Source organism: Brachyhypopomus gauderio, chromosome 16, assembly GCF_052324685.1.
Source record: "Brachyhypopomus gauderio isolate BG-103 chromosome 16, BGAUD_0.2, whole genome shotgun sequence".
Lineage (NCBI taxonomy): Eukaryota > Metazoa > Chordata > Actinopteri > Gymnotiformes > Hypopomidae > Brachyhypopomus > Brachyhypopomus gauderio.
This window is the reverse complement of record NC_135226.1, coordinates 1,910,847-1,925,846: the sequence shown is the minus strand read 5'-3', so window position 1 is coordinate 1,925,846 and position 15,000 is coordinate 1,910,847. Positions and strand designations below refer to the sequence as shown.

The 15,000-nt window shown below is 44.3% G+C and overlaps 1 protein-coding gene across 1 annotated transcript in view; it reads left to right on the top strand.

Moving 5' to 3' along the window:
- Positions 1–15,000, top strand: part of cog6 (component of oligomeric golgi complex 6) — a 34,297-nt gene that overhangs the window by 15,071 nt on the left and 4,226 nt on the right. The window contains 8 exon segments of the mRNA XM_076976194.1: positions 3,937–4,001; positions 5,337–5,428; positions 6,424–6,541; positions 7,399–7,530; positions 9,443–9,610; positions 9,819–9,926; positions 13,624–13,677; positions 14,031–14,110. Of these exon segments, the coding sequence (XP_076832309.1) occupies positions 3,937–4,001; positions 5,337–5,428; positions 6,424–6,541; positions 7,399–7,530; positions 9,443–9,610; positions 9,819–9,926; positions 13,624–13,677; positions 14,031–14,110 (817 nt within the window).

Sequence of the window (15,000 nt, the reverse complement as noted above, 5' to 3'; positions counted from 1 at the left end):
TGTAAGTTATGGTGCTGTGTGTTTTTGACTGTAGGTGTGGAGTAGAGTGTGTGTAAGTTATGGTGCTGTGTGTTTTTGACTGTAGGTGTGGAGTAGAGTGTGTGTAAGTTATGGTGCTGTGTGTTTTTGACTGTAGGTGTGGAGTAGTGTGTGTGTGTGTGTGTGTGTGTAAGTTATGGTGCTGTGTGTTTTTGACTGTAGGTGTGGAGTAGTGTGTGTGTAAGTTATGGTGCTGTGTGTTTTTGACTGTGGGTGTGGAGTAGAGTGTGTGTAAGTTATGGTGCTGTGTGTTTTTGACTGTAGGTGTAGAGTAGAGTGTGTGTAAGTTATGGTGCTGTGTGTTTTTGACTGTAGGTGTGGAGTAGAGTGTGTGTATAAGTTATGGTGCTGTGTGTTTTTGACTGTAGGTGTGGAGTAGAGTGTGTGTAAGTTATGGTGCTGTGTGTTTTTGACTGTAGGTGTGGAGTAGTGTGTGTGTGTAAGTTATGGTGCTGTGTGTTTTTGACTGTAGGTGTGGAGTAGTGTGTGTGTGTAAGTTATGGTGCTGTGTGTTTTTGACTGTAGGTGTGGAGTAGAGTGTGTGTAAGTTATGGTGCTGTGTGTTTTTGACTGTAGGTGTGGAGTAGAGTGTGTGTAAGTTATGGTGCTGTGTGTTTTTGACTGTAGGTGTGGAGTAGAGTGTGTGTAAGTTATGGTGCTGTGTGTTTTTGACTGTAGGTGTGGAGTAGTGTGTGTGTGTAAGTTATGGTGCTGTGTGTTTTTGACTGTAGGTGTGGAGTAGTGTGTGTGTGTAAGTTATGGTGCTGTGTGTTTTTGACTGTAGGTGTGGAGTAGTGTGTGTGTGTAAGTTATGGTGCTGTGTGTTTTTGACTGTAGGTGTGGAGTAGAGTGTGTGTAAGTTATGGTGCTGTGTGTTTTTGACTGTAGGTGTGGAGTAGAGTGTGTGTAAGTTATGGTGCTGTGTGTTTTTGACTGTAGGTGTGGAGTAGAGTGTGTGTAAGTTATGGTGCTGTGTGTTTTTGACTGTAGGTGTGGAGTAGTGTGTGTGTGTAAGTTATGGTGCTGTGTGTTTTTGACTGTAGGTGTGGAGTAGAGTGTGTGTAAGTTATGGTGCTGTGTGTTTTTGACTGTAGGTGTGGAGTAGTGTGTGTGTAAGTTATGGTGCTGTGTGTTTTTGACTGTAGGTGTGGAGTAGAGTGTGTGTAAGTTCTGGTGCTGTGTGTTTTTGACTGTAGGTGTGGAGTAGTGTGTGTGTAAGTTATGGTGCTGTGTGTTTTTGACTGTAGGTGTGGAGTAGAGTGTGTGTAAGTTATGGTGCTGTGTGTTTTTGACTGTAGGTGTGGAGTAGTGTGTGTGTAAGTTATGGTGCTGTGTGTTTTTGACTGTGGGTGTGGAGTAGAGTGTGTGTAAGTTATGGTGCTGTGTGTTTTTGACTGTAGGTGTGGAGTAGAGTGTGTGTGTGTGTGTAAGTTATGGTGCTGTGTGTTTTTGACTGTAGGTGTGGAGTAGTGTGTGTGTGTAAGTTATGGTGCTGTGTGTTTTTGACTGTGGGTGTGGAGTAGAGTGTGTGTAAGTTATGGTGCTGTGTGTTTTTGACTGTAGGTGTGGAGTAGTGTGTGTGTAAGTTATGGTGCTGTGTGTTTTTGACTGTAGGTGTGGAGTAGTGTGTGTGTGTAAGTTATGGTGCTGTGTGTTTTTGACTGTAGGTGTGGAGTAGAGTGTGTGTAAGTTATGGTGCTGTGTGTTTTTGACTGTAGGTGTGGAGTAGAGTGTGTGTAAGTTATGGTGCTGTGTGTTTTTGACTGTAGGTGTGGAGTAGAGTGTGTGTAAGTTATGGTGCTGTGTGTTTTTGACTGTAGGTGTGGAGTAGTGTGTGTGTGTAAGTTATGGTGCTGTGTGTTTTTGACTGTAGGTGTGGAGTAGTGTGTGTGTGTAAGTTATGGTGCTGTGTGTTTTTGACTGTAGGTGTGGAGTAGAGTGTGTGTAAGTTATGGTGCTGTGTGTTTTTGACTGTAGGTGTGGAGTAGAGTGTGTGTAAGTTATGGTGCTGTGTGTTTTTGACTGTAGGTGTGGAGTAGTGTGTGTGTGTAAGTTATGGTGCTGTGTGTTTTTGACTGTAGGTGTGGAGTAGTGTGTGTGTGTAAGTTATGGTGCTGTGTGTTTTTGACTGTAGGTGTGGAGTAGAGTGTGTGTAAGTTATGGTGCTGTGTGTTTTTGACTGTAGGTGTGGAGTAGAGTGTGTGTAAGTTATGGTGCTGTGTGTTTTTGACTGTAGGTGTGGAGTAGAGTGTGTGTAAGTTATGGTGCTGTGTGTTTTTGACTGTAGGTGTGGAGTAGAGTGTGTGTAAGTTATGGTGCTGTGTGTTTTTGACTGTAGGTGTGGAGTAGTGTGTGTGTGTGTGTGTGTGTGTAAGTTATGGTGCTGTGTGTTTTTGACTGTAGGTGTGGAGTAGTGTGTGTGTAAGTTATGGTGCTGTGTGTTTTTGACTGTGGGTGTGGAGTAGAGTGTGTGTAAGTTATGGTGCTGTGTGTTTTTGACTGTAGGTGTAGAGTAGAGTGTGTGTAAGTTATGGTGCTGTGTGTTTTTGACTGTAGGTGTGGAGTAGAGTGTGTGTATAAGTTATGGTGCTGTGTGTTTTTGACTGTAGGTGTGGAGTAGAGTGTGTGTAAGTTATGGTGCTGTGTGTTTTTGACTGTAGGTGTGGAGTAGTGTGTGTGTGTAAGTTATGGTGCTGTGTGTTTTTGACTGTAGGTGTGGAGTAGTGTGTGTGTGTAAGTTATGGTGCTGTGTGTTTTTGACTGTAGGTGTGGAGTAGAGTGTGTGTAAGTTATGGTGCTGTGTGTTTTTGACTGTAGGTGTGGAGTAGAGTGTGTGTAAGTTATGGTGCTGTGTGTTTTTGACTGTAGGTGTGGAGTAGAGTGTGTGTAAGTTATGGTGCTGTGTGTTTTTGACTGTAGGTGTGGAGTAGTGTGTGTGTGTAAGTTATGGTGCTGTGTGTTTTTGACTGTAGGTGTGGAGTAGTGTGTGTGTGTAAGTTATGGTGCTGTGTGTTTTTGACTGTAGGTGTGGAGTAGTGTGTGTGTGTAAGTTATGGTGCTGTGTGTTTTTGACTGTAGGTGTGGAGTAGAGTGTGTGTAAGTTATGGTGCTGTGTGTTTTTGACTGTAGGTGTGGAGTAGAGTGTGTGTAAGTTATGGTGCTGTGTGTTTTTGACTGTAGGTGTGGAGTAGAGTGTGTGTAAGTTATGGTGCTGTGTGTTTTTGACTGTAGGTGTGGAGTAGTGTGTGTGTGTAAGTTATGGTGCTGTGTGTTTTTGACTGTAGGTGTGGAGTAGAGTGTGTGTAAGTTATGGTGCTGTGTGTTTTTGACTGTAGGTGTGGAGTAGTGTGTGTGTAAGTTATGGTGCTGTGTGTTTTTGACTGTAGGTGTGGAGTAGAGTGTGTGTAAGTTCTGGTGCTGTGTGTTTTTGACTGTAGGTGTGGAGTAGTGTGTGTGTAAGTTATGGTGCTGTGTGTTTTTGACTGTAGGTGTGGAGTAGTGTGTGTGTAAGTTATGGTGCTGTGTGTTTTTGACTGTAGGTGTGGAGTAGTGTGTGTGTAAGTTATGGTGCTGTGTGTTTTTGACTGTGGGTGTGGAGTAGAGTGTGTGTAAGTTATGGTGCTGTGTGTTTTTGACTGTAGGTGTGAAGTAGAGTGTGTGTAAGTTACAGCGCTGTGTGTTTTTGACTGTAGGTGTGGAGTAGAGTGTGTGTGTAAGTGTTACGGTGCTGTGTGTTGACTGTAGGTGTGGAGTAGTGTGTGTGTAAGTTCTGGTGCTGTGTGTTTTTGACTGTAGGTGTGGAGTAGTGTGTGTGTAAGTTATGGTGCTGTGTGTTTTTGACTGTAGATGTGGAGTAGTGTGTGTGTAAGTTACAGCGCTGTGTGTTTTTGACTGTAGGTGTGGAGGACAGATTACAAGAAATCGTCAGCCACATCACGGAAGGTGTGTGCAGGCCACTGAAGGTGAGGAGGCTTCATTCCTCCAGGCTCACACTATTACACTGACCTCCACAAGGGGCTTTCGTGACAGTGAGACACGTTCCTGCTGAAAACATCAATCTGCCCCACCAAATGATGCATTAGTGTTTGATATATCTGCATGTGCCATTGTGTACCTGTGTGGTGTTGTGTACCTGTGTGGTGTTGTGTACCTGTGTGGTAATGTGTACCTGTGTGGTGTTGTGAACCTGTGTGGTAATGTGTACCTGTGTGGTAATGTGTACCTGTGTGGTAATGTGTACCTGTGTGGTGTTGTGTACCTGTGTGGTAATGTGTACCTGTGTGGTGTTGTGTACCTGTGTGGCGGTGTGTACCTGTGTGGCGGTGTGTACCTGTGTGGTGTTGTGTACCTGTGTGGTAATGTGTACCTGTGTGGTGTTGTGTACCTGTGTGGTGTTGTGTACCTTTGTGGTGTTGTGAACCTGTGTGGTGTTGTGAACCTGTGTGGTGTTGTGAAGCTGTGTGGTAATGTGTACCTGTGTGGTAATGTGGACCTGTGTGGTGTTGTGTACCTGTGTGGTGTTGTGAACCTGTGTGGTGTTGTGTACCTGTGTGGTAATGTGTACCTGTGTGGTGTTGTGTACCTGTGTGGTAATGTGTACCTGTGTGGTAATGTGTACCTGTGTGGTGTTGTGTACCTGTGTGGTGGTGTGTACGTGTGGTAATGTGTACCTGTGTGGTGGTGTGTACCTGTGTGGTAATGTGTACCTGTGTGGTGTTGTGTACCTTTGTGGTGTTGTGTACCTTTGTGGTAATGTGTACCTGTGTGGTGTTGTGTACCTGTGTGGTGTTGTGTACCTTTGTGGTAATGTGTACCTGTGTGGTGTTGTGTACCTGTGTGGTGTTGTGTACCTGTGTGGTAATGTGTACCTGTGTGGTAATGTGTACCTGTGTGGTGTTGTGTACCTGTGTGGTAATGTGTACCTGTGTGGTGGTGTGTACCTGTGAGGTGGTGTGTACCTGTGTGGTGTTGTGTACCTGTGTGGTAATGTGTACCTGTGTGGTGTTGTGTACCTGTGGGGTGTTGTGAACCTGTGTGGTAATGTGTACCTGTGTGGTGTTGTTTACCTGTGTGGTGTTGTGTACCTGTGTGGTGTTGTGTACCTGTGTGGTAATGTGTACCTGTGTGGTGTTGTGTACCTGTGTGGTGGTGTGTACCTGTGTGGTAATGTGTACCTGTGTGGTGTTGTGTACCTGTGTGGTGGTGTGTACCTTTGTGGTGTTGTGTACCTGTGTGGTGTTGTGTACCTGTGTGGTGTTGTGTACCTGTGTGGTAATGTGTACCTGTGTGTTGCTCAGGTGCGAATCGAACAGGTGATCATTGCAGAGCCGGGTGCTGTGCTGCTCTACAAACTCTCCAACTTGCTCACGTTCTACCACCACACCATCAGGTAAATGTGTAAATAATATCTGTCCAACAGCAAAAACAACAATAATAAATAAATATTTGTTTAAATAAATATTTTTAGGGTTGCAAACTACTTTTATAGAGGAGAAATGTAATGGAATGATTTAAGATATTAAGGGGGGGGCGTTTGGGGGGTGAAATACTTTATGCTGGTATTTTAGATATTAAAGGGGGGCGTTTGGGGGGTGAAATACTTTATGCTGGTATTTTAGATATTAAAGGGGGGCATTTGGGGAGTGAAATACTTTATGCTGGTATTTTGCTTTTCTTGTAGTTCAACTTTTTTATTATCATCAGTGGCAGTTAGTACTGCTGCTGGAAGATGAGGAGGTGTTTTAATCTGGAGGTGTTTTAATCTGGAGGTGTTTTCATGAGAAGGTGTTTTCACGGGGAGGTGTTTTAATCGGCAGGTGTTTTAATCGGTAGGTGTTTTTATGAGGAGGTGTTTTTACGAGGAGGTGTTTTCACGTGGGAGGTGTTTTCACGTGGGAGGTGTTTTCACATGGAGGTTTTTTCACGTGGGAGGTGTTTTCACGTGGGAGGTGTTTTCACATGGAGGTGTTTTCACGTGGGTGATGTTTTCACGTGGGTGATGTTTTCACGGGGAGGTGTTTTCACATGGGAGGTGTTTTCACATGGAGGTGTTTTCACGTGGGTGATGTTTTCACGGTACAGTTTCAGTTCTGTACTGTATTGTGGATGATAGTTCTACTCAGGTTAAAAGACAGAAAGGCTCTGCAGTGAGAGGAGCTTCTCAACATGATGTGTGCTGTGCTGAGCTAATGTCCCCTTTGCTAAGCTAACAAGCACCATACTGAGCTGATGGTCATCTTGCTAAATGTGCCTAAGGTCTGCTTAGCACAGCTAATGTGCACACACGTGTACGGTTTCACACCACACACACACACACACACACACACACACACACACACACACACACACACTCACTCACGGTTTCTCCCTCACCATGTGTCTCAGTGGCATCATTGGCACAAGTGCAGCGTCTCTTCTGATGGCGATGGAGGAGATGCACGTCCTCAGCAAGAAGATGTTCTTCAACGGTCTGAGTCTCCACGCCACGCGCCTCATGGACAAGGTCAGGGAACTGCAGCTTAGTGCTTCAGACATCTGCATCCCGCCTTTTTTACCCCACATTCACAGTAAACATAAAAAAACTAAGATGCCATCACCTCAGTGTATAAAATATTAAAGGAAAGATCATCTGGCTCGATTATATTCACAATTAAACATTGTCACCTTCTCACAACTTTCACTTCATGAATGTCACAGAATAAAATCACTGTGTGTGAAGTAACTCGTGACTCTTGGCTCTAACTAGCTTCAGATGAGGCAGTCATAGTTCCGTACAACACCTTTTCTGTCCTTCCTTTCTGTTACTGCGAAATCCTTGAGGTCAACAAACTCTTAAGGACTTGTACCTTGTAAACAGCAGGACCACACGCCGCCGTTTAACGAGCCGCGCGGAGCTGCAAAACAGCAACGCCTCTTAAATCACCACCAAAATATCCTCCAACACGGCCCAGCTTCGGCGGGAGTGCGAGCCATCGACGGGCGGATCGATCGGAACGAGACGGCCTCGCTCCGTGTTCGTCAGAGAGAGTTATCGCCTTAGCGGCCTGCTAATTGAATCAGCTCGGGCTTGGGGGAGGTTGGGTATGAGCGCCGTCTCCCTGCCTGGAGCGCTGACCACGGCTAATGAGCCGCATTAGAGGCAGAGACAGAGTGCTGTGAGGGCCCTGGTCAAGGAGCAGGATGTTTATTAGCGAGCAGCGGTGGGAGTCACTCCCGCCAACGCGCGCTAGCTGAGAGGGTGAAGAGGGAAGACTGGGACCCTAATGAGCGCGGCTCCTCTTGATGGAGAGATGGTGGCTCTTCAGAAGGAGTAGAGGAGAGGTGTAAAGCGTTCTTCCTCCTCTGCCTCTCTCCCCACAGGTGGAGCTGCCCCCTCCGGACCTGGGCCCCACTGCCTCCCTCTCCCAGACCCTGGCGCTGCTCAGGGAGGTGCTGGCCTCTCACGACTCCTCTGTGCTCGCCCTGGAGGCACGCCAGGCTGACTTTGCTCAGGTAGACTGAACATGCACATGCTGAACACTTTAGTGAGTACTACAGTGTGTACTAAAGCACATAGTGTGTACTAGAGCTGACATAGTGTGTACTAAATCACATACTGAAGGACATAGTGTGTACTGAAGCACATACTGAAGGACATAGTGTGTACTAGTGCTGACATAGTGTGTACTAAATCACATACTGAAGGACATATCAAAGTGCTAATTGGTTCACTAAATATCCAGCACACAGCACTCTCTGAATCTACATTTCGTGTTACCTGTAGCTGTGAGGAGTGTTACCTGTAGCTGTGAGGAGTGTTACCTGTGGCTGTGAGGAGTGTTACCTGTAGCTGTGAGGAGTGTTACCTGTAGCTGTGAGGAGTGTTACCTGTGGCTGTGAGGAGTGTTACCTGTGGCTGTGAGGAGTGTTACCTGTAGCTGTGAGGAGTGTTACCTGTGGCTGTGAGTAGGGCTGCCACAAACGATTATTTTTATAGTTGACTAATCACCGAGTTAGCAGCAAACTAGCAATTTAGATGACAGAGATGAGGGTCCCTCTTCATCATTGTCACAATCAGCCACAATATACTTCAGGTGCTCGTACATCACGGTTGTGCTGCCGTGGAAGGAAAGTTCTGCCTTGCAGATATTGCACGCGTTTCGGAACTCCGGCTACGGAAAACAATCCCACACTTTTGAGTTCCGTAGTCGGGTAGCCATTATACCAGTCTGTATAACGTCCTGGGATGTCGTCTACTGTCTACCCCGGTTTCCACTACTGCGCATGTGCGTCAAAGGCAGATGCAGTAGTGGAAACTGCCGCAGCAGTTTGGAGAGGTAAAAAACGACTATTAAATTATCGACTATTTTAATAGTCGACATAATCGTGACTAGTCGACTAATCATGGCAGCCCTAGCTGTGAGGAGTGTTACCTCTAGCTGTGAGGAGTGTTACCTCTAGCTGTGAGGAGTGTTACCTCTAGCTCTGAGGAGTGTAACTATACCTTTTCTAAGAGGCAAACGCTGTTGTCTCTCAGGTCTCCACAAACCTCTCAATTACAGGAATTGTGTACTGTTTATCTAAGAGTTCAACAACAGAGTTATAACGCCACACCACCACATCTTCCTCCGTCCTGCGTCCAGCGGCCCGATTGTGTGAGGCTAAAGGTGCCCAGAGCCAGAACAGAAGACATGATGGTAAACAACACAATGAGAAGGTTAAATTGTGTCCAGTGGACCACCGTTACAGCCAGAGTGCTGCCCTCTCACCCGAGAGAGGCGCTGAGGTGTTAGTGCCACATCTGCCCTGCGGGGGCCGCCACTGAGCTCACTCACCGCTGCGGAGAGTCAAACTGGAAAAGACGATGGGACGTTCACCTGGGAAGCACCTCGTACCGTCCAGGCTGTGTAATTACATGTCCCAGGCAAAGCACTGAGACACTGAGACAGTGTCCTACATGTACACTGGCAAAGACGGGGCCAGACGACCAAACACACTCTGGACCGGCACAACTTATGTTCTGCTTATATTAACCTACTGACCTCATAAATCAGCCCCTGATTTATCATTTTGCTCTCTGGGTGCTGGGTTTGTGGAGGTTTGTGACGGTTGTGAAGGTCAGTAGTATGTGGCTTCTGAGGTTGTGAAGGTCAGTAGTGCGTGGTTTTTGTGCTTGTGAAGGTCAGTAGTATGAAGGTCAGTAGTATGAAGGTCAGTAATGTGTGTTTTTTGTGTTTGTGAAGGTCAGTAGTGTGTGGTTTTTGTGCTTGTGAAGGTCAGTAGTGTGAAGGTCAGTAGTGTGTGGTTTTTGTGCTTGTGAAGGTCAGTAGTGTGAAGGTCAGTAGTGTGTGGTGTTTGTGAAGGTCAGTAGTGTGAAGGTCAGTAGTGTGTGGATGCTGAGACGTGGTCTTATGGTTGTGTGCAGGTGCTGTCGTGTATCCTGGATCCTCTACTGCAGCTCTGTACAGTGTCAGCCAGTAACCTGGGCACTGCAGATATGGCCACCTATATGGTGAACTCTCTCTACATGATGAAGACCACACTGGCCCTGTTCGAGTTCACCGACAAACGTCTAGAGATGCTCGAGTTCCAGGTATCGTTCAAATGAGTCTCTTCCATGTCAAAGGAACAGCCCAACACAGGAGTGCATGTTTCACAGCATAGTGGGTTATCTGCTCTAATGTTGGGTTATCTGCTGTAATGTTGGGTTATCTGCTGTAATGTTGGGTTATCTGCTGTAATGTTGGGTTGTTGGCTGTAATGTTGGGTTGTTGGCTGTAATCTGGTGTAATCTGCATTAGATTGAGGCTCACTTGGACACTCTGATCAACGAGCAGGCGTCTTATGTTCTGACTCGAGCAGGACTGGGATATGTGTACAGCTGTGTGCAGCAGCACAGTACAGAACAGGTGGGTACATCTCCCTTTACTTTGAGTTGCATGTATGTATGAAAGGTGCTATACAAATAAAGATTATTATTATTATTATTATTATTATTACCCACACCACCCACACACTCACCCCCACACCACCCACCCACTCATCCCAACACCCCCCACCACTCACTCACCCCACACCGCCCACCCACTCACCCCCACACCGCCCACCCACTCATCCCAACACCACCCACCACCCACTCATCCCAACAACACGGGCACAGAGAGAAAGCATTAATCCATAATGTACTAATTCATAATGCACTAATCCATAATGCACTAATCCATAATGCACTAATCCATAATGAACTAATCCATAATGTACTAATCCATAATGAACTAATTCATAATGCACTAATCCATAATGCACTAATCCATAATGCACTAATCCATAATGAACTAATCCATAATGAACTAATCCATAATGCACTAATCCATAATGCACTAATCCATAATGCACTAATCCATAATGAACTACTCCATAATGCACTAATCCATAATGCACTAATCCATAATATACTAATCCATAATGCACTAATCCATAATGAACTAATCCATAATGAACTAATCCATAATGAACTAATCCATAATGTACTAATCCATAATGAACTAATCCATAATGTACTAATCCATAATGAACTAATCCATAATGAACTAATCCATAATGCACTAATCCATCATGCACTAATCCATCATGCACTAATCCATAATGAACTAATCCATAATGAACTAATTCATAAGGCACTAATCCATAATGCACTAATCCATAATGAACTAATCCATAATGAACTAATCCATAATGCACCAATCCATAATGAACTAATCCATAATGAACTAATCCATAATGTACCATTTCATCATGCACTAATCCATAATGAACTAATCTATAATACACTAATCCATATTGAACTAATCTATAATGAACTAATCCATAATGCACTAATCCATCATGCACTAATCCATAATGAACTAATCCATAAGGCACTAATCCATAATGCACTAATTCGTAATTCGTAATATTACATTATTCGTAATATTACATCAGTAATAATGAACTAATCCATAATGAACTAATCCATAATGAACTAATCCATAATGCACTAATCCATATTGAACTAATCCATAATGAACTAATCCATAATGCACTAATCCATCATGCACTAATCCATAATGAACTAATCCATAATGTACTAATCCATAATGAACTAATCCATAATGAACTAATCCATAATGCACTAATCCATAATGCACTAATTCATAATGCACTAATCCATAATGCACTAATCCATAATGAACTAATCCATAATGAACTAATCCATAATGTACTAATTCATAATGCACTAATTCATAATGCACTAATTAATCATGCACTAATTCATCATGCACTAATTAATCATGCACTAATTCATAATGCACTAATTAATCATGCACTAATTCATAATGCACCAATGCATAATGCACTAATCTATAATGAACTAATCCATAAGGCACTAATCCATAATGCACTAATCCATAATGCACTAATCCATCATGCACTAATCCATAATGAACTAATCCATAAGGCACTAATTCATAATGCACTAATCCGTAATTCGTAATATTACATTATTCGTAATATTACATCAGTAATAATGAACTAATCCATAATGAACTAATCCATAATGAACTAATCCATAATGCACTAATCCATATTGAACTAATCCATAATGAACTAATCCATAATGCACTAATCCATCATGCACTAATCCATAATGAACTAATCCATAATGTACTAATCCATAATGAACTAATCCATAATGAACTAATCCATAATGCACTAATCCATAATGCACTAATTCATAATGCACTAATCCATAATGCACTAATCCATAATGAACTAATCCATAATGAACTAATCCATAATGTACTAATTCATAATGCACTAATTCATAATGCACTAATTAATCATGCACTAATTCATCATGCACTAATTAATCATGCACTAATTCATAATGCACTAATTAATCATGCACTAATTCATAATGCACCAATGCATAATGCACTAATCTATAATGAACTAATCCATAAGGCACTAATCCATAATGCACTAATCCATAATGCACTAATCCATAATGCACTAATCCATAATGCACTAATTCATAATGCACTAATCCATGTGTTAAGTTTGAGCGTGCGAGTGTACTGGGGGGGTTAATGTAGAACTCTCTTCATGGTGGTCCTGTTGTGTGTGTGTGTGTGTAAAGAGTGTTCTGTCCACTGGCTGCTCTCAGCCAATCACGGCTCACGGCTTCTTTTCTGCTGTTCCTGGTCCATTTTCTCCTTTTACAGGAATAGTCTCTTTTGTTTACATAGCCTCTCTTTAGATCCTGTTACCATGGCTACTCCATGATGAAGCTCTCATTAATAGATGTTCGCGTGTGCCTTTTCTCTTAAGTGTTTGAGACAACAGGAAATGGTGGTGAGATTGGTGAAGGTGCCGAGGTTATTACACGTGTTTATGTTTCTCTGGCCTCTGCTGTCGTAGTTGCTTCTCTCCGCCTCTCTGCGCGTCAAGTCTTTTTTTAGCTCGGTGGAGTAGTCGTGTTTACTGCAACGCTGCCCCGATGTTGCATATGTATTCGTGCATAACCGTCACCCAGAAGTCTTTGGACTGTGTTTGTAAATTCTCTCCGTAATTGTGATACACGGGTTCTCACCACACACTTCTCAGTTCGAGCATGTTGACTATCGGGGTCAGTAGCCCATTACATGACCACTTCAGCTCATTCAGAACACATACAGAAGTTCTATTGAGCATTATTCCTGATATAACTTCAGTCTTTCCTGGCATTAATAGGAGTGGAACAGCACCTGCTAAGAAGAGAAAACGAGAGAAAATACAGAGACTCAAGGGGAGTTAGACGGGTGGAGGGAGAGACGGGTGGAGGGAGAGACGGGTGGAGGGAGAGACGGGTGGAGGGAGAGAGCCTGTCTGTAGTGGTCTATGCGGCTTGCCAGTATGTCTGCTCATCCTGTGTGAGATGAGTGTGTGTGCTGACGTGTGCTGTCCTGCGTGAGATGAGTCTATGTGTGCAGACGTGTGCTGTCCTGCGTGAGATGAGTCTGTGTGTGCAGACGTGTGCTGTCCTACGTGAGATGAGTGTGTGTGCAGACGTGTGCTGTCCTGCGTGAGATGAGTCTGTGTGTGCAGACGTGTGCTGTCCTGCGTGAGGTGCGTGAGATGAGTGTGTGTGGTGATGTGTACACCTGATTCTGCCTCATTTTTCTTTCTCCTCCATTTCAATATTTGTCTTGTCTTTGATGGATTCTAGAACATCACACACACTATAATGTAGTCTAGAACATCACACACACACTAATATGTAGTCTAGAACATCACACACACACACTATAATGTAGTCTAGAACATCACACACACTAATATGTAGTCTAGAACATCACACACACTATAATGTAGTCTAGAACATCACACACACTAATATGTAGTCTAGAACATCACACACACTAATATGTAGTCTTATTCAAAAGTGGTTGGGTTTTCCTTATATGCTCTGCCAAACCCCTGAGGAGTGTGTCCCATTTTTAGTTTTGATTTCTGTGATTTTCTGAGGTGAAAGTGTGTAAAGAGTAAAATGTGAAGAGTGTGTATCATGGTTTTTTTTTCTCTCAGGGTCCTCTGTCCAACCTCCCAGGCATGGACCGACCCTCTCTAAAGGCAGCTATGGTGGGTGTCTGCATCGATACTGCACACGTATGCACACACTCACACACACACACACACACACACACACACACACACCCCCCTACTGCACAGATACTTCATATGTACATACATAGGATGCACAGGTACTGTTCACACACATGTACTGCACATACATACACATACATAGTGTTTGTGTAATGCTGTTCTGTGGGCTGGTGTGTGTGTAACGCTGTTCTATGTGTGTGTAACGCTGTTCTATGTGTGTGTAACCCTGTTCTGTGTGTGTAACACTGTTCTGTGTGTGTGTGTGTGTGTGACTCTGTTCTGTGTGTGTAACACTGTTCTGTGTGTGTGACTCTGGTCTGCGTGTGCAGGTTCAGTTTGACCGCTACTTGGCTTCACCTGATACCTTCATCATGCCTCAGCTGAACTTTCTCCTCAGTGCAGCGATCAGGTGAGCACCAGACTGTGGATCAGAGAACACTGCAAGAGCACACATACCTCACAACTTCACCTCACATCTTCACCTTCACCTCACATCTTCACCTCACATCTTCACCTCACATCTTCACCTCACACCTTCACCTCACACCTTCACCTCACACCTCACACCTTCACCTCACAACTTCACCTCACAACTTCACCTCACAACTTCACCTCACATCTTCTCACCTCACATCTTCACACCTTCACCTCACACCTTTACCTCACAACTTCACCTCACATCTTCACCTTCACCTCACATCTTCACCTCACACCTTCACCTCACACCTCACACCTTCACCTCACACCTTCACCTCACACCTTCACCTCACACCTTCACCTCACAACTTCACCTCACAACTTCACCTCACATCTTCACACCTTCACCTTACAACTTCACCTCACACCTTTACCTCACAACTTCACCTCACATCTCACACCTTCACCCCACATCTTCACCTCACACCTTCACCTCACATCTTCACACCTTCACCTCACAACTTCACCTCACATCTTCACACCTTCACCTCATAACTTCACCTCACACCTCACATCTTCACACCTTCACCTCACACCTTCACCTCACAACTTCACCTCACATCTTCACACCTTCACCTCACACCTTCACCTCACAACTTCACCTCACACCTTCACCTCACAACTTCACCTCACACCTTCACCTCACAACTTCACCTCACACCTTCACCTCACGTCACCTCATATCTTCACCTCACAACTTCACCTCACACCTCACAACTTCACCTCACATCTTCACCTCACATCTTCACCTCACAACTTCACCTCTGTATGTTCGCAGACCTCAGAGTTGTAGCACTGACGTGTGCGTGTGCATGTGCGTGT